We start from the raw sequence: 27,897 nt of genomic DNA, 5'->3' as shown, positions 1-27,897 counted from the left end.
GGAGATACACTTCAGCTTTCATCCGGACTACAAATGTGGATAGACAGGGAGAAACACACACAAGCCTAAGACGTGGTAAGATACGATATTCCTCACTATATGAAGTGACTGATAACAAGATCTGTATAATGGATTGTAAAGAAATTCATCAGGTTTTTATTTTGTAGACAATTAATCTGGATTTATAGCGTGATGGGATGACAACACAATGATGTGTGTGGTATCATTGGAAAGCTCTGCTCCTGCACTTTCATGTGATATGCGTGGCATAAAGCTCTGCTCCTGCACTTTCATGTGATATGCGTGGCATTTCTGTGTGATGCTGCGTTCGCGAGTAATCCATCCAAGAGTAATGTGTGAGCAAAGCTGTATGAAAGCTCTGTTGTACATCATTTAAGTGTAACTTTATCATTTTTTTCCCGCTCCTGAGAAAAACGTTGGCTCTGTATAAAGATTTGAAACATGAAGATAAAAATATAACGGTAAAGATCACTAAACATTGCATTGTATGTTGTTTGTTAATGTGTATTTAAAAAACAAAAAACAAAACAGGTCGTCACTGCACCTGATCAAGAAATAATCTGGCAATTGATGAGATGTTTTTTTTACTTGAGTTTTTGTACGAATTGAGCAAACAAGATATTACATATTAACAGTGCTGGTAGGTGGATTTTATTACCTTTTGACAGAGCCAGGCTAGCTGTTTCCCCCCATTTCCAGTCTTTATGCTAAGCCAGGCTAACTGCCCTCTTGACTATAGCTTTGTTTTTAACATACAGACATCAATCAATCAGTCACTTATTTGTCACATGTGTCATACAAGGTACACCTCCAGTAAAATGTGATCCTGTCAGCTCCTTCAACGCTTGCATTGCAGTTTAGTCCTTTGTAGGTCTTTTTGTGGGCTGCTGCTTTATAATTGTCCGTGTGTCCGGATGGTTCCAGTAATGCATTGTTTCTAGTTGCGGAATGATTTAACTGTAGTTTGGGAATGGTGTCTGTTGTTTGACAAATTAAATCCACCACAGACTCAGTTCATCAATTTATTGATGTCAGTGGTGACATCAAAGGTGGTTTCCTGGAACATGCTCCAGAATCTGATTGGCTCCATCTTTTATGTCACAGGGGGCAAACACATGAGAGCGGTAAATAATTGTCTCATCAAACTCCTCACAAAAAACACAAACGAGAGAGTTCCCCCCTAAAATGTTGAACTTCTCCTTTAGCTGACTAAATCCATCCATCCATCCATCTTCTAACCGCTTCATCCTCTTGAGGGTCGCGGGTCGCTGGAGCCTATCCCAGCTGACATTGGGCGAGAGGCAAGGTACACCCTGGACAGGTCGCCAGACTATCGCAGGGCTGACACATAGAGACAGACAACCATTCACGCTCACATTCACACCTACTTTAGAGTTATCAATTAACCTAGTCCCCAATCTGCATGTCTTTGGACTGTGGGAGGAAGCCGGAGTGCCCGGAGAGAACCCACGCTGACACGGGGAGAACATGCAAACTCCGCACAGAAGGGCTCCCACACCCGGGATCGAACCAGGAACCCTCTTGCTGTGAGGCGACAGTGCTAACCACCACACCACCGTGCCGCACGCTTCTTTACGTGGCTTTACTTTTGTATTTCATTTATACTAACTTTATTATTATAAATGATTGATCAGTGGGGTGGTTTTCACACCACCAGAACACTTCTTAAATTCACATACCTTGTGTCAGAACTGACCCAACCGTTCATATCCAACTAATTTTTATTCCATTTCCTGTTTCTGCACTCAGTTATACTCACAACCTCTAAACAAGCAGACAAACAGCCACCCTATTTAAAAAAAATAAATAAAAAATACAAAAAATCTCAGCTGACCAAGACAGGGCAAAGTGTGTGTATGTGTGTGTGTTGATGGTGCCGAGGCGGAATAATGGCAGCTTTTTAGCCAATCCTTTTATCAGCGTTCTGCCTTCCTCCTTTCAGAGTGGAACAAGTGAATGAGATGTCAAGAGAGGAAGCATCTTCAAAGAGGCCTGTAAGTGATGATAAGAGAGGAGATACAGAGTGGGGAGGAGAGATGGAGGTGATTTAATGTTGCGCTGATGGAGAAGAGGTGCAGATATGTGTATAGTATATATACTGTAGATAGAGAAGGCCTCCAAATGAATGCTTGGAAAAGTCTGTAATATAATATGATTTGGATCACCAGAGGACACCATAAACACTCCTATGATGAATGAATAAATGGCAAAAGTACTGAAGTGTGGATGAATTATAGAAGTTGCTAGTCGCTGTCTTGGGTTGGCATTATATGTGTCTGTTGAGCACTTTGGCCAACAGAGAAGTTCAAATGATGAACATTGAAGAGGTAAGAAGAAGATGGCGAAATACAGAGTAATATTTGGCAGCTCTCCTTTCTCCTCATTAGTTTCTTTGTTGATTCAGTCGACAACAAAAGGTGATAATGAACGTGTCTCAGTTCCTCACATTTCTGCCAGATATAGAGTAGGTCTGTTGGTTTGGAGCATCATAATTGGGCCATTTTCAATGATCAGGCTTTGCCAGTAATCACAGAATGAGTGTTGTGTTTGACAGTTCTGGCACACAGTTCTCTCTATAGGAGTGTCGTATATGAGAAATCTGTCAGTTTTCTGTGTATAAATGAGATTATTGTTATCTTCTTCAGTCTGGTATTCTTTCCATTCTGTCTTATCTAAATTTCTTCCATAGTTCTTTTATTGTTTCTTTTTTATTTACAGTTATAATGTCAGCCTGATTTTTTTTTTAAAAATTTTAAAAAAAATTTTGCCTTTAAGTGACAGGACAGCTAAGCGTGAAGGAGGGAGAGAGAGAGAGAGAGGGAATGACATGCAGCAACGGGCCCCAGGCTGGAGTCGAACCAGGGCCTCTGCAGCAACAGCCTTACCATTGCCCAGATCTCTGTGATCATCTGCCAGCTCAGGCACAACATGGGGCGCCTGCTCTATCCACTAAGCCACCCACGCCCCTTTCTGATGATATTTTTGGTGAGAAATAGGCAATATAGTAAAAAATCTTGGTTCATGTTTGATCAGTTTGAGAAAGAGAGAATGTGGTGCAGGTCTCACTCTCTCTCTATAAATCCACTTCTACCCTCTTTGTTCCTGTAGTGGCGGGCATACGGATATGTGAAAGAACAACCTATGTACAGTAGTTTGAGCAAAAGCCTTAATGCTAACATCCACTGGATGATGTGAAACGTGACATACGGTGGATTTGAGCTGGCAGATGACCACAGAGATCTGGGCACTTGTAAGACTGAGGAAATTTACCTCAGTTGATGTACACATACTACCCACTTTGTTATTGTGAGAGCCACTTAGGCACAAAGTAATATTTGATAAAGTGTTTCTGTTGTCCAGTATATGCAATATGTTCTGCCTATATTTAAGTTCATGCAACAGTTTAACAACAGTATATGGACAGGTTATGTGCATTTTAAGATTTATAAGTTAAAGGTTTGCAATTTTGTGTTCTGATGCTAAATGCAGTAAAGTATACTGTTTTGTTGCTTTACGACAGTTAATTGGGCTTTAGGGCAACTTGCTGCACGTGCGCAGTAAGGACAACCATGTGTGCAGCTAGGATGTAGAGGAATCTGCATAAGCGTGGATTGAAATAAGTTTTTGACCGTGTATAACGTGCATAACGTGTGTAGTAGCGTGTGCAGTAAGCAGGTGACAACGTGTACAGTTTGGGACTGTTTTATACTGATATTGGACCAGGTTTTTTTGTGCGTCTTCAAATAAAGCGACATCAACGTTTTCCCTGCTTCCTGTGGACTACTTGTGAGTAACACTGGGTTCCTCAAGAAGAGTGGATTAATTAATTGAACACGGGTCAGAACTAAAACAACTTACTGCAGATTAAGTGGCCGACAGTAGCAACTTGGACCTTAGTAAAAAAGGCCACTACAGTTATGATACATAGCTGGTTAGAAAATGGGCAAATTATCCTTGTCATTGAAGAGATCAGTCTTTGGTGGAACTGCTAAAAACAAGACATTTGAAACATGACAAGAGGCTTCAACTATAGACTGACTCTTTTGTGTGACATTACAAGTGAAAAAAAAAAGCTGGAACCCTGCAATTTCATCAGTTTCAAAATATATTGCATTTTACAATCCTAAAATATGTTTTTATGTGTAATCTCAATCTGTAAAGTAACCACTCAATTTACTGTCAGATCAATGTAGAACAGTAAATAGGACAAAATCCTCAAATACTTGGGAAATGCACAGGGCTCCAGACTAACTATTTTAGTATTGTAGGAGCACTGTAGCCCCTTACTGAAAAATTTTAGGGGCACAAGCAGAAAATTTAGGGGCACTCCTTAAATCATCCTGCATCCCAATTATTCACATTTTTGGCCATTTTAACTGTATCATAAACTATATGTAGTCTACTGTATATTAACATTGGACTGTTTTAATTATTTAAGTATTTAGCTTCATAGAGACTTGTTGAAAAAAAATGGCCGAAAAACAACAAAAGAAGGTCTTCTAATGTCAGTAATGTGTATGTGTATACCCTTTAATATAGAGATGTATTAATACAGTTTTGTTTAGTCACAATAAAGACTATACATGGAATTAATTTCTTGTTATCTGCATGAACAGATGAGTAGGCACTATTCATCAACTTATATGACACATTTATGGAAATGACAGCAGCGGTAGTTGAATGTTCCCACGGCAACGAGTAAAACAGTCTCGAGGGCTGTCTATCAGCCACTTGCAGTCTCTGCCCTATAGACTTTACGTGATGACAGTAAATACTTCACACAACGTACAGCTGAAGTTTGCGAGGACTCAGTCTGCAAGTCCAGAGGACAGACATTTGGATTCAAGCAGCTTGTTGTCACCACCACCTCCTGCAGCTGCCTGCTCGTCCACTTTCCAGGCAAGGCGCAGTTCATCTCGAACAAGCCTACTGATGAGTGTAGACGACGTGATTCTCGCAGTTTACTAAGCACTCACTCCAAACTCTCCCCCTCTCAGAGACTTTGGCCAACACTGACGGACTTGCTCCCTCATTTTACACCATAAAAAAAAAAAAAAAAAAAAAAAAAAAGGCTGCAAATTTGCTGGTCGTGCACAAGCGAATAGTTGTAAAAAATACTCGCATTGACTCCAAAATGGCCCCAAAATGAGACCATTTGGTTGCAGTCTGGAGCCCTGTTACTGAGATGCCTATAGCCTCTCTGATATCTCCTGTCTGGTGGTTTAGAGAGGTCAACCTTAGAATCCCCCATTTTTGAATTAAGTTTGGATTGTTTTTCTGTTTCCTAGCTTGTGAAATGAGGTGGACTGTATTTTCCTCCCTTGTAAATACCTGGCAGCTATGTTACAGGAAGGAGGAAACCTTTCACCTGAGGCAAGAGCTGCAGCCTGAAAGAAGATAATGTATGAATGTCCCTTCAGGTTAGCAATGGATGAAAAGGACTTTGTCCATGAAAGAAGGATTCAAAAGGACTTTTATTTTAGAAATATCTATCAGTCTATAACCTCTGACTCTTGTTAAAAATGTGATTCAAGCACAAGACTGCAAAGTAGTTTCCAATTGGATTTAAGATGGGATTGTTTGGTCCATTTATGATTATGTAGTTGGCAGCCAAAGTCATTTTATCAAGCATCTGTGGACTGTTAAAGAAAAGTTAAAGAAGGACACGAGGCCTGCTGTTCATACATTTCCCAACAACGCGTTTAACAGACATGGCCCAGTGACTTCCGCTTCATTCTGGGTATACATCTGTCACCACCGCCAGCATTATTTAGAAGGCAGCTCCCTCTGTGACGACTTATTTTGTGTTTCACTATAGCACACCACACAGTATGGTTGTTATCATACCCTGCTAAAAAAACCCCGATTTGATCGTGGATCACAGAAGGCTAACAGGCCATTGGAGGTGCTGAGTCAGTCAGAGGCAACAGAAAATTGGCTTCTTAACAATATGGGCAATGGTGAGAACAGATTTGTTCCTTGTTAAAAAGAAGCGGAAATGCAGCTGTCATGTTTGTGAAAACGAGGCTATGAAAGAAGTAGTAGTGCCAATGCCTGAACTGATTCAGTATTGTTAACACTCATAACTATAACTTACTACACTGTAGTTAATGCTTTAGCTATTAGTCCACAACTAGAGAGCATTCAGAGAGCAGACATTCTCCAGTGCTGCACAACACTCTATTTGAATAATAGGAAAAGAAAGTTTCTGATATACTGATCAGATTTTGGTTGTTATAGATCAAAGGTCAAGATCACTGTAACCTTGTCTTTCTCATTATTGTGAACGCAATATCTTAAGAACGTCCTTTCAGATTTGGCACAAATATCCACTTTGAATTAGAGATAAAGTCATTCGAATTTAGTGGTCAAAGGTCAAGGTCACTGCATCCTTGCATCCATCTCATTCTCATGAATGCGAATTCTTAAGAATACCTTGAGGGAGTTTCTTCAAATTTGGCACAAATATCCACTTTGAATCATAGTTAAACTGATTAGAATTTAGTGGTCAATGGTCAAGATCACAGGGGGCTTTGAGGTTGAACGATGCTGCGCTTTAGCCAATCACAATGGAGGGGGCGGGGCCGAGACGTGCAGGTGTCTCCAGGAAATGTGTACCTACAGAAACAGCAAGCTCCATGGCGACCGCTCCACGTGAAAAACATGGACAACCTGTCCTGTCATCCTCATGCGTGCAATATCTCAAGAAGGCCTTGAATGAGTTTCCTCAAAGTTGGTACAAATGTCCAACTGGACTCAAGAATGGACTGATTAGAATGTGGTGGTCAAAGGTCAAGGTCACTATGACCTCATAAAACTTGTTTTTGGCCATAACTCAAGAATTAATGGTCTAATTATGACAAAATTTCACACAAATGTCTAATAGGATGTAATGATGAGGTGATGACATTTTATATCCAAAAGGTCAAAGGTTGTCTTCACTGTGACATCATAATGTTCTGCACAAACACTTTTCCGGCCATAATTTAATGTCATACCTCAGGAATAGAAGGGGAGACATTTGGCCGGTTCTGAATTGGTGACACTAAACTTGGGTGTCCATCTTGAAAGTGTGCTGATTGTGTAGATCTTCTGTGCTGCCCTAGCGGAGATGTGTGTCAAGCATCCATGTTTTCACAGACATGGATGAAAACTATTAGAGAAACTGTCAGAGATACTTGTATGGCTATTCGCGTAGGCATACAAGGTGGTAATTCAAGTTTATTCAAGTCAGAGCAGCAGATCATGAGAAAAACCCTTATTACAGAGCGATGCTAAAAACAAACAAAAAAAATAATTTAGCACCTGGCTTGGATACACACCAGAGGCAGCTAACGTGTGCCTTGGCCAATGGCCTCACATCACACAACATTTAATTGAAATCTGTTCATAGGGTTTTGAGGCATTCTCACCAGCAGGTCAAGATAACAAATGACAGCAATGTGGCGTTTGTGCTTTGCATATCCTTTAAATATTTAGCCCTGAAATAATTTTTAAAATTACCTTTTGACCATGAGTGATGGGGTCCTACGTGAACATAATTATTTTTGCCAGACAGTTTTGGTTATTTTCTGTATGATTGTCTGTATGTATGTTTTTGTTCGTGCTCTTTTCACTGGTTTGAAGTGGATGTTATGTAGATGCGTGCAGCAAATCTGCCAACAGTTAATATGTTTTCAGACAGAATGTGAAGCAAATAGTAGAGGCCGTGTGATTGCATATAAAGTCAATCTAAATCTGTTGGATGAATGTACAAAGATGAGAGGATAGGAGAGAGGCTGCAACAAGAGACAGAACCAGAGTTTCTGGTGAGTTCGTTGTTCAGTTTGAGCTAAACTGAACAACGAGCTAAACACACATAGACATGGTGGTTGTGTCCTTTGCTTGTGGGTTTACAGCTAACCACTGTGTATTTTAGTTTCCTGTCACACACATACAGTCTTGATGAAACAAATTAGTTTGCTAAACTCTAAATACAGTAAATGAAAATAAACCTTCGACTTTTACTGTTTCTTATTTTGTTATGAATATTTAATGACATCAAGAAATACTTAAAGGAACAGTGTTTAAGATTTAGGGGGATTTAGTGGCATCTAGAGGTGAGAATTGCAGATTGCAACCAGCTAAAATTTCTTCCAGCTGAAATGCCTTCAGTGTTCATTATTTAGGAGGGTTTTTTTATCCAGAGATTCAGGAGGTCGTCACTGGGAGCCAAATTATCTGCAGAGGCAGAGGCAATTTAAACCGGTAAAAAACACTGAATAAAGCAGTTTTACTTAAAGTTTCTAACTTTCTCTTCCTGGAGGGGCTGCTAATTCCAGTGGCTGCTGTGAAAACTAAAAAATGCAAATGGTCCTGTCTAAGCCAGTGTTTTGTTTGGCCATTTTGGGCTACTGTAGAAACATGGGGGTACACCATGGCCATGTCTGTAGCAAAGGACCTACTCCCTATCTAAATATATGTAACGAAAATACAATGATTCTTATTTGTAGGTGACTATACACTAAAAAAAAAAACATACTCATATTATATTCCTTTTATGCCAATGAATCCCCCTAAATCCTACACACTGGACCTTTAATATTTAAAAACAAATTTTCAGGGGCTGTTAATTAAAGAAAATTAATTAATGTTGTTTGTATGATCTTATCCTCACTAAAATTTAATAAGTTAAATATATGTTTTCTTTCAGATTAAAAATCATGCAGGGCTCAACAATAAGGATTGCCCGATTGCCCGGAGCAAGTAAAACTCACGGTCGGGCATGTAAACTAACAACTCACTTGCCCGATTGGGCAAGTTGCTAAAAATAGTAAAAGTTAATAACTAATTGATAAAATAAATGTATTTTAAAACGTGCTCTTCTGCTCTGATGCAGCGGTCTCTCTGCCTGAAGTCACAGGCACAGCTGTGTAACAATGTCTTGCCCACAGCCCCCATTGATATTATTTTGCGCGACGGACGCTTCATATAATAACATAACAATATACTATTTATGGTGTTATGTCATCGTGTCATTTCTGTCTCTACATGGTCACACGTTAACAATTCTCCTCTGCTCTCTGTATCGCGTACGGCGGCATTCCGCCACACACACACACAGGTGAGCAGAGTGTGGAGTCTGGCTCGGGCCGCATTTTCCTGACCAAACCTGACCCCGAGCCCGGTGCAGTTTGTCAGCTGACAAAGTTATTGAAATGGACAGTGTGTAAATAACCAACAGACTCCTGTTACGCACAGACAAACACGCTGCTCGTACAGCAGCTCAGCATGGCACTCGTGCTGAGCTTGTGTTGCGTTCAGGCGTTGTCACGTAAATAACAACTTCCAACACTTAAATAGGTCATAGCACAAAACAGCAGCATGTCAAGTGACTTTTTACTTTATTATATTCAATAAAATTGTATGTTCCTAAATCTTGAGACACCTCATATGTAAGCTAGACAGACATTTCACCTGCTCATTACTGTGCACACATGTACTGTATGTACTTAGTCCTAAAGAGCCCTTCTGGTGCCAGTAGATACATAGAAACATCCCAGCAGGCTGTGCTTTGCAAGCATACAAAAAAGTTTCACGCATGTGAAAATTATTTTTCATGCGTGTGCTTCACCTCCGCTGCTACAACTCCATCCTAGGGGAAACACTGCTGTGTGCGTTTTGTGCAACAGGTGGATGTGGTAGTCTACTGGTAGAGTAGAGAGAGAGCTAAGTAGCGTTGAAGTAGAGTAGAGCAGGGCAGAGAGATGGAAGCAAAATATATTAAACCCGGTGTTAATACAGCAGAACTGGAGAGAGGGGTGAAAAATAAATAGAGGTGGGCATGGCTCAAGTAGGGCGCAAAATTATAGACGGAGAACGATTGACAAATTTTTCACTTTAAGCCCTGACACTGTCATTTTTGTGTAGGAATTAAGCTACAATACATGACATATGTTGTTTTAATTAATAAATACAGTGTGAATAAAGATTACATAACATAAAAACTGCAGTCTTTGTTATTTGATAGCCGCTTAAATTAAACAATTTTTATAGGGCAAGTAAAAACTGACTTTGGGCAAGTAGATCTCTGACCAACTTGCCCGACCGGGCAAGTGAAAAAAAACCTTAGCGTTGAACCCTGTCATGTGAGCATTTTAAATTCTCTTGACAGTACCCTCAGGTCCATAATACAGAGCGACCTTTATCCATTCTGTAAAAATCACCCAGTGGTTAATATTCAGTATGCAGATCTGAGACCTAAGATTGTCATTTGTATCTTTTGTGATTTAATATCATTTCTCGTCTAGAGGCTCAGCAAATTCCCTCCGTCAATGGCAAACCTCAATCTGAAAATAAATCAATATGATTGCATGTAAATTACTACAAGCAGCACAACAAAATTTGCAGAAAGTTTGGATATTTCTGCACGACACTGTAGGTGAAAGCGTCAAATTGTGCAGGAGAATTGGCTTAACAGCTTCACTGTGAAGTCGGTCTTCGTTGTCCCCCTTACGGGTAGATAATTCATTTATTTTAATAGTCTCCCATCTGCAGTATCGCTGAATATTCAACAGCAATTTCCTTCAACTCCTGCACTGTATTAGATGTTTTATGTATGACTCTGTAACAGCTGGCACAGGACTGTCATTAACTTTAGCACCATACATTTCTCTCCTTTTTGAATTCAGATCCCATTTACTTCTGGCAGCAGACAGCAGAGGACATCACAGTGTGTGTGCGCATGCTCGAGGGAGTCACCAAAGAGGACGTGCAGTTCAGGCTGACGGCAGACAACATCAGGATTGGAGTTCAGGGTTTCCCTCCTTTACTGGAGGGCCAGCTGTACGCATCTGTAGACCCTGAGGCAAGCGCCTGGATCATCAAAAATGACAAAAGGTGTGCAAAGGTGTTGCTGTTTCATTTCAGTATTTTAAGGAGCAGGAATAGCTATGAGACAGGAAGTCTCATGTTACATTACAGCACTGTTTCAGTTTTTTTTTTTTTTTTCAACTCCAAGGAACAGTTTGCATCGTCTGTCTTGTTTATTCTCCAGTGTGTTTGCTTTCTTTCACAACCTTATATCAAAACTATAGATTTCACAAACCGTATATAGTCAGCACCCCATGAATCTCAGAACAGAGAGTTGTTTCACATTTATATGAATGTATGGAATATTGACTATGTGCAGTATTCATGCACCATTCCAGGGATTTTAAGGTCCACTGTGTAGGATTTAGCGGCATCTATTGGCAGAAATGATTAAAAATAGTTTTTATTAGTTTATATTCACCTGAAAATAAGAATGATCATTTTTTCATTACCTTAGAATGAGCCATTTATATCTACATAGGGAGCGGGTCCTCTTCATGGAGTTCACCATGTTGCACTACCATGTTTCTACAGCAGCCCAGAATGGACAAACTAAACACTAGCTCTAGATAGGGCCATTCGCATTTCAATGTTGGCTACTGCAGTTCTCCTACACCAGGCATATCTAAAGTCTGGCCCATTGTGGCCTGCGGACCACTTCCAACTGCCCTCGACTTGACTTTAAAAGAAGCACTGTATGTGACCCGCCACGCAATATTCGTTAATCAAGCAAGATCGCTTTTTTCCCTTCACTTCACAATGGCAGACCTACTGTATCAAACAGTTTGAAGACATGCATTATGCTGATTGTATAGATCCTCTGAGTTGCTGGGTTAACGATGTGTGAAGCATACACATTGTGCCAAAAATTACACTAAATATCTTTTATAAAATGTCTTCAGAGTCTTCACTACATGTATTACATGAGTCTGGACAGACATTGATGTAAACTGCAACTTGACTGGTAAGCAGAGGCATGCAACTGTAGGAAAGTAATTCTATGTTTTTCCCAACACTGAATCACAGCGTGTGTGGCTAGGTAACAAGACCTCTCTGTAAACTGCCACTTTTCTTGTGTATCCCTGTGACCATGGTAGCAAGCAGTGTCCTTGCAGGGTCTCTCAAGGCAAATTGGTCCCAGGTAATGAGCCAGACCCAGAGCATTTCAAGAAGTCTTATACATTAAATCAGCCACACTGGGAACGAGTCACCTCGCCTTGAAACAGGGAGATTGGGACAAACTCTTGTAGCAGGCTCCAAGTGGAGCTTTCAGGTAGCTCTCTCGCTGAAGCCCATTTTCTGTTTACAGAGAGTATGTCGGTCGGTTTCAGAGGTTTCCCAGATTTCTTCTTTTACTGACTGACGATAACAAGGCAGGGCTTCGCTCAAGCTTTGTTCAGGAGGTGAGGAGATTTGCTGACTTTGACTTCCTGAAAACAGTCTGAGTGAGGCCCTGCCGTGTTATAGTCGGTCAGTAAAGGAATAACATAGGGAAACCTTTGAAACCTACCAGCATGCCCTGTTGGTAGGTTCTGTAGACAGAAGATGGGCTTCAGCGAGAGAGCTAGTAGCTGGTGTCAGGGTTAGCTCCACCCTCTTGTCTAAATATGGTCACTACTTGCTCCAAAAATCCAATAATGTGATGGCAAAAAAATGCTAAACTCAAGGCTTCAAAACAAGAGGCCACAAACCATTGGATGGCATCATTGTGGCCACATCCATTATTTTATTCGGTCTGTGGGTGGCTCACATTTTTTTAAAATGTGACTAAGGTTTGTGTTCCAATTATTGCAGTGTACTGCTGAACTGGAACTCAGAGCTGAAAACCAGGTTCAGGTGGATTCATGCTGTCCTAGTTGTGGAACAGTGGACCAGCTCTTTTTCTATTTTTTTTTTGTAATTACATCCACCATGATTCAGTGTTACAAAACAATAAAACATAGGCCAAGGGATGGAGGGTTGAATACCTTTTCATAAGCATGGAATCTATTAATCCAGTAGGTAATGTGAGTTGAGTCATATCCTCTACTTTAAGACCTTTTATCTGTCTCTGTCAGCTCTCCGTCTCTGCTTCCTGTTTCTTCAAAACGAGACCTTCAGTGCTCTATGCAGCATAAAAACATGTTACATAGCCTGTTTGTACATTCTCTGATAATCCTTGATACGTTTAAAGGTTGTGTGTGTGTGTGTGTGTGTGTGTGTGTGTGAGGGAACAAGAGTATGTCTGCGTCTGTGATTTGTGTGCAGAAAAAAAATTCTAAAAATAATGTGGTTCAGTTGAGGAACTATGAGGTGGACATGGGTGTTAATCCTCTGCATTTTGTTTATTTTTTATTTTGCATTCTTTAAGCTTATTCCTACTTACGTACCAAAGATAAACTTTACTTACATTTGGCACTTGGTGGATCAGAAGTCCGCATAGTGACCCTCTCTCTGTGCCTGCTGTTTGGGTGCTGTGTGCATCTAGATGCCCTTTAAAAAGCTTTGAATATCTCAGAAAATCTGTTTTACCGTACATAGACAAAGGGCATCATGGCAGCCAACAAAATGTAAAACGGATGTTTTGATGTATTTCTTAGATGGAAATCTAGTTGGGGAAGCCCATATGTTTGTTTGTTTTTGTGTGTATGCATCCAGACTGCAGTGTAAATGCAGAGGAAAACAATACTCCAGTTGTTTTTATTGAGCATGTTTTTCCATACCAATGGGTTATGCTCTTTATAGACAGGCAGCTAAGCACCATCCTGCTTTCCTCTGTCTGAAAACTGAATTAAGAAGCTGCCCATTGTTCCTCTTTCATATCTTGTCATTGTTTCCCAAATATAGAGCTGCTTGATAACATCCAGCAGCAAAATAGAGTATGAGTGATATTTACTTCTCAAGGCCCATGGTCACATTATTAAATTGAGGCTGTAACATGTGCACAAGATGTCATCATGAAGTAGTTGACTTTTTCATGCCTAAAAATATTGTTGGAATCAGAATTTTCTACAGAGTAAGAGGTAGAACTGAAACCCTAAGTATTACATTTCTGAGATGTAATGTTGATTGATTGATTACTTTTATTACCAGAATTCATTATGAAATTTGTCTTGCATCCAATACACTTGTTTCTCATCACAAAATGCATTACAAATTACAAAAATATAACATTAAACATCCATCAGACAAGAAAATATACCATCAGACATGTGACATGTGCTATATCAAACATCAAAGCGGCTGTGGTGCCTCCAAGTCTCTGCACTAACAACTATTCAACATTTTAATAGACTGAGGAATAAAAGTGTTCCTCAGTCTGTTTAATCTAACTTTGGGGACTCTATATCTCCTGTTGAATGGCAACAACTGATACTCTTCAAATAAAATATGCGATGATCAGTCAAAATTTTGCCTGCCAAGGACAATATTCTTCTAGTACATGCGGCTTTAAAGAATGGCTCAAGTGTTTGACCTACAATCTTAGAGCAGATATTTAGCAGTCTCCCCAGTCGAGCTTTAAGTTGTACTGAGAGAGAACTATACCATACACTAACTCCCTTGGTTGTGTAATGTCATACATTACATTTAATCGTGATGCCAACAATTCTGCGTATTAGACCTTTCATCTTTCCTCACTCTCTTTCATTGGCAAAGAGCAATTTGGAAAATATTTAGGTAAAAAACGTTTAATTTGTCTCTAACCACAGCTGTTGTTGGTTAAAATGACGAACATCATAATCATCTGGAGCTAATTAACTGTAATTCCATAATGGCAGAAAGAAACTTTTGTCTGTTGTCTAATTGCCTGAGAACAGAATGAATCATGAAAAATACAGTTTAAAATTAAGCAGGCACCACCTGTTATTTCAGTGTCTAATGGCTGGTATACACTGTGCGATTTTGGGCTGTCCTAGACGAAAGATGACCATCGTGGGAGAAACGTGGCAATATCTTTGGTCGTGGCTCTAAACAGTGGTCTTACGTCGCACTGTGAGACAGGTTCAAGGGCGGCCATTGTCAACGTCTTGCAACCAAAGAAAATCTGAGATAAAATTCTGACGGTGTCAGAAATTTAGGATGACTATCTCACAGTGTGACAGCTGCTACGACCTACGTCTACTAATCAACCAATAGAAATGCAGCACGAAATGACACAATGGTCACCGCGACACCGGCGCTAAACCCAAACAAATGATCACTTGCCATGGAGGTAAAACGAACAAAAAGAAGTCTGTGCAACTCCCAGAAAGAGCAAAGTTTGGTGGAGCTGTGGCAGCAGAAGCCTTGTTTATTTCATGTTTCCTTCAACTGCTATCATGACCGCGAGAAAAAAGACGCTGCATGGAAGGAAATTGCGGAGGAACTGCAACTTCCAGGTGAGCAAGCTACCTATGGTGGCGCAAATGGATGACGTACGCTGATGCGGTGCACGCTGATGACGTTGCATATTGACGTATGTCATAACCTGCGATTCAGTAGTAAACGGCCATCATACAATCTGCACACATCAAACTTGACGTCGTACCAAAGTTTATTAGATCCACGTCTCACAGTGTGTCATGCAATGGTCTTATAAGATTGCTAAAATCGCACAGTGTATAGAGGGCATAAGAGACATTTAAGATATTATGCTACTTAAAACTAAACTGTTCCTGCCTTCTCAGCCAGCAAAAGGTGATACGAGATCTTTGAGTTTTAGGTGTTTATAACTTAGTTACCTGCAAATGTTGCTAATAAAAGCTAAGCCTAAGTAAATTTGTAGGGCTGACACCTTCTGGTTAGTTGGTCCATTGGTCGATCATTGCGCTCTGGACAACCAAATTTTCAGTGATCAGCTGGTGTTACTTTCATAAGGCTATGCATCCGCCAAAGCATTATTTTTTCCCAGCAAAAAAAACACCAGGCGCTCTTCTGAAAATGCCCAGCTAGCACTAAGGGGCCGTTCATATGCTGCACTTTCTACACCCTCAACTTCATTGTTGTCAAAGTAGACACATGGAAGAAGCATTCAAAAGCAAAGGCGATGCTGTCACAGTGCGCAAGCGTCCCCAAGCACCTATTTTTCAGGGCCTGGCAACTGCGCTTTGAAATAACAAGGTTCAACTTTTGGAGTGCAGCAAGGCACTTCATGTTCATTGTCACATGTCATGTGATAAAGAACAGCCAATCACTGCTAGCAGATATCTTTCCATTCTTCTGTAGATATCAGTCTGTGGGAAATACGAAAGAGAAGTAAGTAATATTAGTGCAGGGCTGACCAAAGTTCAACAATATTTTAGGCCTAATACACACTTGAAAAAACAATGTCTGGAAGAAGATTGGTTCCAAACTAGGGATCTCTGGCGAGTAGGCTATGACACAGTGCTGGTTATGATCGCCCAGCAACCGCAGGCGCAACCTCTCTCCGTGTCCTTGACAGGCACAGAGTAGGCACACGAGTAGCACCCAGCACTTGACTTCCTGTTTTCCAGGTGGTCAAAGATGTGGCATGTGTCTCAGCCCTAAGCCCTTTACAGGTGCAACATTTTTTCAGTTGACAAGCTTCGGTTGTGTCTGGATGCTATGATATGGAATATCTGCAGGAAAAAAAAAATGTCAGCACAAGATACAACTGTAAGTACTTGCTCTGGCCCTTGCTCTGGATAAAGGGAAGGCTAAAGCACATAGCAGTATTCCTTTCTTATCTATTAATCCTCTCCTCTGTTGTTTTTGTTGTTTAGCAGTTGTGCATGACGTTATGGTTTGTCATTGTGGTATTTGTCCTGCCCTTCTACCACTATGGTTGGATGGCTGGCTAAGATTTGACAGTGACTACCATAGTGCACTACCCAGAGTTGAGCATTTTTAACTCTACATGGCACTACCGAGTCCCATTTCAGCGCTGGCCTTTGGAAGAATGTGTGCAAATCCAATGCATGCAGAATTATTTTCTCCACTGACCAATCAATTGGTTGAAAAGTGGATAGAATTTCAGTCAACCAAGATTTTCTTTGGTTAACTACAGCCCTATACATTTGATTAGGTATTCAAGACTTGATAAAATGTTTTCAAACTATAGATTAGACAAAACTGATTTCAGGAATCACTGGCATGTTGGAGCATTTTGAATCAGACATGTAGCGCCTCTTTAAAATTTAGATGAAAGCCTACTGTATGAAAACTTGTATTGTGAACAGATGTTCAGCTACAGAGAAGACAGAACATAAAACAAGGGAAATAGTGTATAACCATAAAGTAAAAGTTACCCTTTATTACTGTTTTAAAACCATTATTCTGCTAAATGATGCAGTAAAGTTAAAAAAACGAAGTGATTTTTATTGTTTTTGTTCTGATTTTTGTCACTAACAAATGTAAAAATGTCAGGTCACATGCTTCTAATAATTGCACATGGTGCTGCATACTGCGATGCAGTTCATCCATTCTGCCTCGTCACCATTCAGACCATAATGCATTGGAGAGTACATGATGCATTCAGTACCAGAAAACATGATAAAGCACCAACATCCAGTAGTTTATTATACTGTCCTTGCTTAATGGAAAACTGCAAATGGTGCACTGTGACTAAATATAGTCAGAATCTCAGCTGACAGAAAAAATATAAGATGAAATCGCTCTGGACAAAATATACACATGAAAACATATGCATAGCAGAGGAGAAATGAAAATGTAATTCTGATTTTATTCTAATTTATTCACATTCCCCTGAATCCATAAAGACTGATCGTCATTGCCATAATTTAGTGAAAAACTGAGAGTGAATGAATAGGCTCAGCTGTTGTTGTATTCATTGTGAAACAGCATTCAGTGTATAGATTTAATGTGCAGAAAGACGTAAGATTATGCAGACTTCACAGCTGCAACCTATGAGAAGCGTATCATTTGAAATACTTGTGTAGGCATTTATTTTCAGTAATGAATCTAACTAATGGTCAATTGTCACAATAAGCCATGTAGAAACAATGACTGATGTTTGCATTTATTTGATTTTCAACACAAAAGTAAGGAATTCTGTGATTATTTATGTCATTGTTAACATTTTTGAAAACTTTGGCAACAAATCTAAATCTCAAAACTAGCTATGCACCTAACAATTATTTTTGCTATAGATTAATCTGCCCGTATTTATCAGATGATTGAGATTTTTTTTTGTTGTTGTTAAAACTGTTAAACATTCTAAATACAGTTAAAAATGGCCATTACAATAATGTTGAGCCCAAGCTGATGTCATCACTGTTTGAACAACAGTGTTGTTCAAAATGTTACATACAATGTTACATCCTTAATGTAAAGTTATGTACGTAATGTAAATTTACATAGGTTAGGTTTAGGAAAGTAAGCCTACGTAGGCTAGAATTAGGAAAGAAACATGGTGACAACATACGTTAACTAGCTCAAAGTTCACTATGTTCCTTATTGGACACGATCACCGGTCTCCTGGTGGCAAGTCCTCTGTTTGTTTGACCCAAACACAACCCTACCCTCATTCCTTATATAGACTTTCACTCTGTCTATTATTTCCTTCTCTACTCCCGTCAGGACATTGGTCACATGATTGCAGCCTTCCCAATTCAGTGTAACTCCGTTCACTTTTATTTAGCCCTGGTTGGCTCTGGGAGGTGCGGTGGCAGAGCCAACCAGCTGAAGATTAACAACGGCCAAGAGTTGGGTGGTGGTCAGCAGGGGCAGATCCAGGACGCTGGATCTGCTGTTGAGCCCTTCCGAGGTGTCGTGGGCTTAAATTAACGAAACACCTGCGGACCCACTGTAGCCACACAACTCTTGCCCAGCTGAGTTATGGGGCCAAGTCCTCCAGTTGGTGCCTTGTAGGGAAAAGAAGAGGAGAGAGCGATGCTGCTGGTCCACAGATGGTGCAGGGCGGAGTACCTGTGAAGGTGGGCCAGGTGATAACCCATTGTATTTTGCATATAAAGCCCAATATCACAAATCAATATTTACCTTTAACAGGGGACAAAATGGTAAAAATTTCAGGAAGAGCAGCTGAGGAGAGATCCCTACTCCAGGATGGATAGATGTGCAATAGATGATGCGTGTACAAAACAGATCAACATAATAAGTTTATAGAAATCCATCCATATATGACTCATTGATGATCAGCAGTTTGAATGAGAATCAGCGTGTTTTTATTTGTATCTGTGTTCATTTGAATGTGTCCTCAGCCTGGAGGTGACCCTGCAGAAACGTAGTGAGGGACCAATGTGGTCGGAGTTGGTGATGGGGGACAAGAGAGGGGAGTACATGATGAATGATGAGCAGGCTGCCCTCATCCACGAGAGACTGACATTCCTCACCTCTGAAGACTTGGTAGGCTATTTTAATAGCATTTTACTGATTTTCTGAATTTGATTAAAAAACAACAACATTTTTTGCACTTTTATTTATTTCTGAAAAAAAAAAAACCGAGACTATAAATTTATTAGAATTTTTTTACATTGTTTAGTATTTGATTGAAATTGTAAGGTTTTTTTCTAGCCAGTAACAAATGCTTTTAATCTTGTTTCAATCATATTTTAGCAATTGTCAGAATATCACATTAAATAATTTAATAGCAATTATGATTTTTCTTAAATAACACTTTTACAGGTCTGTAATTTCTAATAATTAATATATAATTTCCTTGGAAGTTTTGTGGAAAGAACAATGTAATTTGATGCAAATTATAGGGGTAATACAAGTGCCCTTTAAAGTTGCTGTTCCATCTAAAGGAAAACAGTAATGCCTACATACTTACTCTCCATGCCACACAAGTTAAATAGAGACAATGTTTTTATCCTACTTGAATCTTCATCAGGTTAAAATGTTTGAAAAGTTAAAATCACACCTATGTTTATACAGAATGCACACTGGTAGGCTGACGTGCTCTATGCTGACAGGCACCATTCAGAGTTCATTCATTCATTCATTCATTTTATTTAATTTTGAGCAGTACAGCATTTTTACAACATAAATGACCTGCATACAACAAAAACCAACAAGGCAAACACCTTGAACAGGAAACATGCAGGTTCGATATTCAAATTAATTCATTAATACTCGAAAAGGAGTGGGAAGAAGAAAACTTATTTAATCCCACCCCCGTTTCTCATCAACAACTTAACACATTGAGTTAAATACTTCCTCCTGTCTTTTAACATCAAACCAGGACAATGAACAAAAAGGCCTATACCAGATTCTAATAAACTTATTCTACAGTATTTACATTATATAACCAGAATGTGTGTGAAAAAAAGGAACAATGTACATTCATGATGGTATTACCACGAGTGACAGTTAACCGTTAACTTACATTATATAATAATTACATACCAGCAATGGTAAGAAAACTACAATACCACTAATGGTAAAGAACAGCACATACCAGCAATGGTAAGAACAACAATACCAGAAAGGTAATGGACAATACATACCAACTTAGTGAGGAACAACAAGCACACAAAAACATTTTAAGACAGAAAATTGATTTAACATAAGTATTAAGACCCGCTCTCTTTGTACTGTGACCAGACCATATGTTTATATAACAGTTTAAATCTGTGGATATTTTGGCATTGCTTGTGTTGGATATCCAGACTGTTCCAAAGTTTCACTCCACATACAGATAGGGCTGTCAACGAATATTCTAAATTCGAATTTAAATTCGAATTTGAAAAAAAAATGGACCTTCGAATGTGAAAATTGATATTCGAATGTGGAGAAAAAAAAAACACCACCGCAGCTGTCCTCTTTGCGAGTGGGCGTTGGCATCAGATGCGCATTTCTCCACGCTGGTCGACAAGCGGTTCTGCTCCCAGCTGTTGTCTCCATCACCCGGCTTGACACATTCACTCACGGCTCGCACAGAAAATAGACCAGACGCCGAAATGATCGCTGCAGGGCACGAGCCGGTCACGGTCCGGCACTTTGAGGCTATTCGCAGCGCTTCCGCGGGCGGTGTGGCCACGGGTCAGAGAGGGGGGGCGAGCGAGAGGTCCGCGGTCGTTTATAACGTAATGCTATAGATAATTGTTTTATGTGTTTTAATGTGTAGGTATATAAATGTTTTCAAAGACGTTTATGTTGAAATAAAAATACCTACAAGTAGTTATGTTTCCTTGTATTAATACATATACAAGTATGTTTCCTTGTATTAGTTTGCCCTCTTGTGGACATAATGCGGAAAAAAACAAAATTCGAATGGTTCGAACCTATGAGTTATTTTTAGAAGGAATATTCGAACGTCATTTTTGAGCAATTTTGACAGCCCTACATACAGACACACAAAAACTTTTACGAGTGGTTCGAACTTTAGTAATGTGAAATCTCCATATCCTCTCAAATTATGAATTCTCTCCCGAATTGTGAAAAAATGTTGTATATTACTTGGTAGTAATTTGTTGAATGCTTTGAATAAGATTATTGATGTATAATATTTTACAAGATCATGGATTTTTAATAGTTTTGACTGAATAAACAGATTATGAGTGCGTTCTAGAAATCCAACCTTGTGAATGATCCGCACTGCTCGTTTCTGTAATGTGACTAATGGATTAATTGTGCATTGGTAACTGTTTCCCCACACTTCAACACAATACGTGAAGTATGGGAGTACCAAGGAGCAGTATAAAGTACGGAGTGCATTTTCATCAAGGAATAGTTTCACTTTATTTATAATTGAAAGGCTTTTGGAGATTTTTGCTTTTGTGTGTCTGACATGGGCTTTCCATGATAATTTACTGTCTGTTATAACTCCTAAAAATTTATTCTCATCTACATTTTCAATATGGACACCTTCAATCAATATCTGTAGTTCTGAATTGGTTTTAGAATTTCCAAACATCATTGCCTTGGTCTTATTTAAATTTAATGATAATTTATTATTGTCCATCCACTTCTTCAGTTTATTTAATTCCTCATTTACCGTGTTTACAAGTTCATTATAATTATTACTACTAAAGAATATGTTGGTGTCATCTGCAAAGAGTATGAGTTTTAGCGATTGAGATACATAAAATATGTCATTAATATAAACATTGAATAGTTTTGGTCCCAGAACGGACCCCTGGGGGACACCACAAGAAATGCCAAGATTTTTAGATGAATACAGTCCCATTTTAACATATTGTACCCTTCCTGTTAAGTAGCTTCTTAACCACTCCCCGGCGACCCCCCTAATACCATATAGTTTAACTTTGTTGAGTAGGATTGAGTGGTAAAACAGCTGACCAAAAAAGTTGAATAAACTACAAGGAAAAAAGTATGTAGGGACAAAATAGTAATACAAAGCCCATGGTACCAAATATCAAACTTATCTTAATTTATAGAACATTATATCAAAATTCAGCATCTATATATTATATTATATAGTCTACATAACTTGCATTCAAAACTGTATTGAGTGAGAGGCAAAACAGAAGAAATCTTTAAAACATGTAGAGAACTCTAGACTCTAAAATGTCCTTGTTAAAAATAGATAGGTCAAATTCAAATGTGGAAAAATCACACCTGTTAGATTAATAAACAAATGTAAATTTTTACAGATACGTGTGTCAGGGTCTAGAAAAACATAAAAACATGTACACTGGGAGAGCCATCATGACACAACCACCATTATTTATTGTAGAGAAAATGTGTAATCTCATACTCTTGATTCAGAGCTCTGTGTGGGTACAAGAATCTGGAGAGTGAAAATATATTACACATACATTTGTTATCAAATAAATATTAATTTACCATTCATTTAGTATTGGTACATGGTAAGTTACACTAGCAGTTAACTCATAAATTCATTGAAAGCATACTGATTAAAGACTATGGCCATTTTCACTATGATTAGTACCAAGTTAAAGCTGCAGTAGGTAGAAAGCCTGAAAACAGTTGATTTTTAAGTCTCATCTGAGTTAGGTTTCGTTCGTCTCCGCCCTGAGCCCCTCCTACCAGACGAGCACGCGAGTATTTTATCCTACTTGGTTCTATTTCTCCCTCTCTGGGAGCCTCGGCTCTCCCTCACCACGCAGCAGCCCTCCCTCGCGGCCCCGCACATACTCCCGAGCCTCGCTCTCCCTCACCACGCAGCAGCCTGCCCCATCCCTCCCTCGCGGCCCCGCACATATACCCCGAGGCTCGGCTCTCCCTCTCCGCGCAGCAGCCCTCCCCATCCCTCCCTCGCGGACCCGCACATACTCCCGAGGCTCGGCTTTCGCTCTCCGCAGAGAGCCCTCGGCTCCACTCCCATGGCCGACTCTCGCGCCCTCCGGCCGGGCCCGACCCCACCTCGCCCTTCCCCTCCCTCCAGGGCTCCGGGGAACCAAGTTCTGTCTTCCTTTTTTGGGTTGTTTAGCCGTGTAGGCAGTTGTAGCCAATGCTGGAATAGCTATTTTACCTGGTGCACTGTACGCCATTGCCGCTTGCTCTCCCCTTCTGCCGGCGGCACGGGAACGCGCATATGCAGTAGAACAGCCAATAGGAACGCAGTGGTCTGAGCTGACCTTTGATTGGTTGATGCACATCGGCACGATACTGAACTGTCTCTGCTGAACACAGAGCCATGGTGACGTGCAGAAACCTATTGTTTGTCTCAGACCACTTGATTTACATTATGCTTAGAGGATATTATAAAGTTTTTACTCAGTTATACCAAAACAATGTTGCCTACTGGAGCTTTAAACAATTATTTTTTAGTGAACTTCAGAAGAAAATTATCAGGAAATAATTTTGAAATTATACACCTAATACAAAGCATTACCACATTTTGTTATGGATAAAATTTACAAACTCTACAATGTATAGTTTATTTAATTTTAATCCGCACTATCAACATACATTGTGATCAAGGCCATTTTGTAGAAACTCAGTAGGAAATGGTTGATGAATGAAATGAGATGGAAACGTCTGTTTATTACGAAAGCTGAGATTGGCTATGCTTTCATTTATTTATTTTTCTATACTTTATTAATCCCCCTGAGGGGTAATTCAATTTTTTCACTCTGTTGTCATTAACACACAGGTCCGAAATACACACACATGCACAAACAGGACCTATACATGCACAAAGTGGAGAGATGTCAGAGTGAGGGGGCTGCCTTGGTCAGGCGCCCCGAGCAGTTGGGGGGGTGTTCAGTGCCTTGCTCAAGGGCACCCCGGCAGTGCCCAGGAGGTGAACTGGCACCTCTCCAGCCACCAGTCCACGCTCCGCATTTGGTCCAGACGGGGACTTGAACCGGCGACCCTCCGGTTCCCAATCCAAGTCCCTATGGACTGATTTATTTTTTATTAATGCTGTTCGTCTGGAGATCATGAGTTAATTATTTTATTATCTAGAGAAAATGAACTTGGTTATCTCACGATAATGAGATAATCAACCCCTGATAATGAGAAAGCAAAAGGTTGTTTATTTCAATATGTTGAAAAAACAAGCTTTGGTATCTCGAGATAAGATAAATACAAAAAGGAGGAATGCAAAGGCAGGCATGCATGGATGGCGTCTTGACAACTGTAGGAACTATTATATGCTGAAAATCTCAGATCAAGGAGTACCTATTATTGATTTATTGATTGTATTAGATTGTAATGTGAATGAAGGGGTATAGTCTTCCGAAGGCACAAAATAATGGTAATGTAGTCAAAAGGCTGTGTCCTTTTGTGCGCACAGAGACTCTGTGCCCACTTCATCACCATTACCATCTGACGCAATCAATAATATCAATAGTGGGTTCACCTTGATTGGACATTTTTGGCTTAAATCGGTTGCTACAGTTGTCAAGATGCCATCTAGGCTATGCATTGTGGCGTGGCACTCCTGATCTCTGATATACATTATAAATAACTTAATAAGAGGAAACAACCTTTTTTGTTATTACCTTGTTATCTCAAGAAAACAACGTTGGTTTACTCGAGATGACGATTTTTCTTGAGGGGTTGATTATCTCATTTTCTCAAGATACCGCATTAAAAAATGATGTGTGGCACAGCCGTTTTCGGCTTGTGTAGTTTTCCTTATCCAATGGATTAGATACAAATGATTAAAACAACAATCCTGTACACCCAGTATTGTCATAAAACAAACCTGCTAACTGAGTTGGAACAGTGTCTGCAATGGATAAATACATCCGGAAATATTACAGCGATACATGTCTTGGTATAAACAGTGTGGCAAAATGTTTGACAGTTAATTTTCCCAGTATATATCGTCATAGCTCCCAGAACTATTGATGAATTACTGCTGTATTAAATCAGTCAGCAGGATGTGTTTGAAAATATTACTCAAACATAAAACTTTCATGAAGCAAAGCTTGGTTTTGGCTTTTTTTTCTCGGGAGGGCTTCTTATGACCTCACAAACATTTCCTATTGAAGCTTTTATCCTCCCTCGCTCCTTGGAGGCCTCTCATCTCTGTCCTTTCCCTCCTCAGCTGCTCTGAGCCCTCCTCTGTCTGACGTCTTGTACACATCATCACACTCGGGTCACCAGAGTCACCGTCAGGCTCATTTTCGACAGCATTTTTAGACACATCCTCTCTCGCCCTCACACTTCATTGGTATCATCTAGGTACACTTGAGGCCCTCAATGCAAATCAAGCCTTTTACATGTTAATAAATGCAAAACAAGTGTAACTGTAGCCTCTGTCTTGTTTCCCTGTTCCTCCTTTTTTTTAAATCCAGAATGGAAACCCTGACAGAGACAAGCCCCCTTGTAACTCTCAGGAGCTGGAGGACTGTGATGGGTTCCCAGAAGACAGCTCCAGCCTCACACACTTTGATGGAGAATCACTTAAGCCCACTCAGGTGGTGAGTAACACCTACCTCCTTCACTAAACACTTTGATACTCCGATCCTTTAAGCCTTCAGTCATTTCTGTCGGCTGCTTCCATCATCATTCTCCTCAAATACACTGTTGGTTACCTGGTGCTCACTGCCTTTATAAGAGCATGCTGTTATTCAGCCCTGCCCCCAGTGAGCGAGCCAGCGCCAGCCTTGTCCTTTAACAAGCCACTTGACCAAAGAGCTCAACAAAGGCCCAGTAAAGAAGAAACAGGCACACCCGCTCCATTTCCATCACCCCTGCTTGTGACTCGAATAGTAAGAAGCTGAACCATTGTAGCTGACATGTGTTTTCATAAATGCTCATTCTGAGAATATATTCGTCAAGGCACAACATGCCACATGGTTTCGTTCAATTTTGGGGCCTTTTTGCACCTGAATGGCCGAACCAAGGTCTAAACAATGTTTGCATTTTCGTTATATGGTACACATTTGATCCGGTTAGTTTTGGTTTCACATTGCAGTTATGCAAGAACTATAGATGATGTACCTATGTTCTATAGTAATCACCTACATGAGCTGCATCACCCTTTACTTGACATTGATTGGTTTTTAGACAGGCTCTCCTGTGGTCTTGTATTTCCTCTCTCTCATCCACCCAGCAAATAATTAAAAAGAGACTTTGTGAGTTTTTCCAACTGACTCTTCACAAAGTCATTTCCTCCTCTCCCCATGTGCTACTGCAGCTCATTTTGTTATGTTGTGTCCTTCCTGGAAAAACTGAAACCTGAAACACTGTAAATTTACTACCAGTTTACTAATTTCTCCTCTCTCTGATTGCTAACACCTGTCTGCTCTTGAGTGAAGCCACCCTCACTCTCTCTGTCGCTGAACAACACACACACACACACACACACACACACACACACACACACACACACACACACACACACACACACACACTATGCCTGAGGTGCTATACTACTCTCACTTGACACTGGCCTGCTAAAACTTCCTAGCTGTAATTGGTCCAAAAGTCTGAACCATCCAAAAAATGTTTTCACACCAGAAACGAATTAAACCATGATTCATTAAGATCTGGACATCCTTTTTTTTGTCAGCCAAACGTTGGGCTGTTTTGTCTGGACCGAGGTCCATTGGAGGTTTCACACCTGTAATTTTTGGTTCAGATCAAACCAAAAGTCTAAAAGTCTGGACCAAACAAGGTAGGTGTGAAAGGGCCCTTACTTTCATATGAAGGTTAACACAAGGTCAGTGGTACTTTGAAATGTATTGGACAAGAGAAGGCAAGGCAAGGCAAGACAAGTTTATTTGTAGAGCACAATTCGTACACAAAGTAATTCAAAGTGCTTTACAGAACAAGAAAATGCATTAAAATCACAATACAAAATAAAAACATAAATAATCATTATAAAATGAACTTTAAAAGAGAAGAGTGCAGATAAGATCCTTTGAGTCATATGCACAGTGAAATAGAGCTGTTTTGAGCCTAGATTTGAACATTGTCAGAGTAGAGGCCTGTCTCACATCTTCAGAAAGACTGTTCCAGATTTTAGCTGTATAAAACTGGAATCCTGATTCCCCATGTTTAGTCCTGACTCTGGGCACCAGCAGGAGGCTGGTCCCTGAGGTCCTCAGAGTCCGAGATGGTTCATATGGCACTAACATGTCAGAGATGTACTTTGGTGCTAGGCCGTGGAGAGACTTGTACACAAGCAGAGCTGCTTTAAAGTCTATTCTCTGAGCCACAGGAAGCCAGTGTAGAGACCTGAGCACAGGACTAATGTGCTCGTACTTCCTGGTTCTGGTCAGGACCCGAGCAGCAGCATTCTGGATGTACTGCAGCTGTCTTACGGCCCGTTTGGAGAGGCCAGTGAGCAGGCCGTTACAGTAGTCTAACCTACTAGAGACAAATGCATGGATAAGTCTCTCCAAGTCAGGTTTAGACACTATACCTTTGATTTTGGCAATGTTTTTTAGATGGTAAAAAGCTGCTGATGTTATTGATTTGATGTGGCTGTTAAAGTTCAAGTCTGAGTCCATTATTACCCCGAGATTTCTAACCTGATTTGTAGGTTTTAGAGAGAGAGACTGGAGGTGACTGCTGACACTTTCTCTTTGTTTCTGTGGACCAAATACGATGACTTCAGTCTTGTCTGAATTTAGCTGGAGAAAGTTGTTTTGCATCCACACACTGACCTGTTGGATGCAGTGACAGAGTGAATCCACTGGTCCATATTCACCTGCT

At 40.1% G+C, this 27,897-nt stretch overlaps 1 protein-coding gene across 1 annotated transcript in view; it reads left to right on the top strand.

Annotated features, from left to right (window-relative positions):
* Positions 1 to 27,897, top strand: part of nudcd1 (NudC domain containing 1) — a 73,080-nt gene that overhangs the window by 21,664 nt on the left and 23,519 nt on the right. The window contains exons 6-8 of the mRNA XM_050034409.1: positions 10,713 to 10,920; positions 19,053 to 19,197; positions 25,530 to 25,655. Of these exons, the coding sequence (XP_049890366.1) occupies positions 10,713 to 10,920; positions 19,053 to 19,197; positions 25,530 to 25,655 (479 nt within the window). The remainder of the gene's footprint in view (positions 1 to 10,712; positions 10,921 to 19,052; positions 19,198 to 25,529; positions 25,656 to 27,897) is intronic.

This window comes from Epinephelus moara, chromosome 22 (genome assembly GCF_006386435.1).
Source record: "Epinephelus moara isolate mb chromosome 22, YSFRI_EMoa_1.0, whole genome shotgun sequence".
NCBI lineage: Eukaryota > Metazoa > Chordata > Actinopteri > Perciformes > Serranidae > Epinephelus > Epinephelus moara.
Note: the sequence above shows the minus strand (reverse complement) of the source record. Positions and strands in the feature narration are given on the sequence as shown.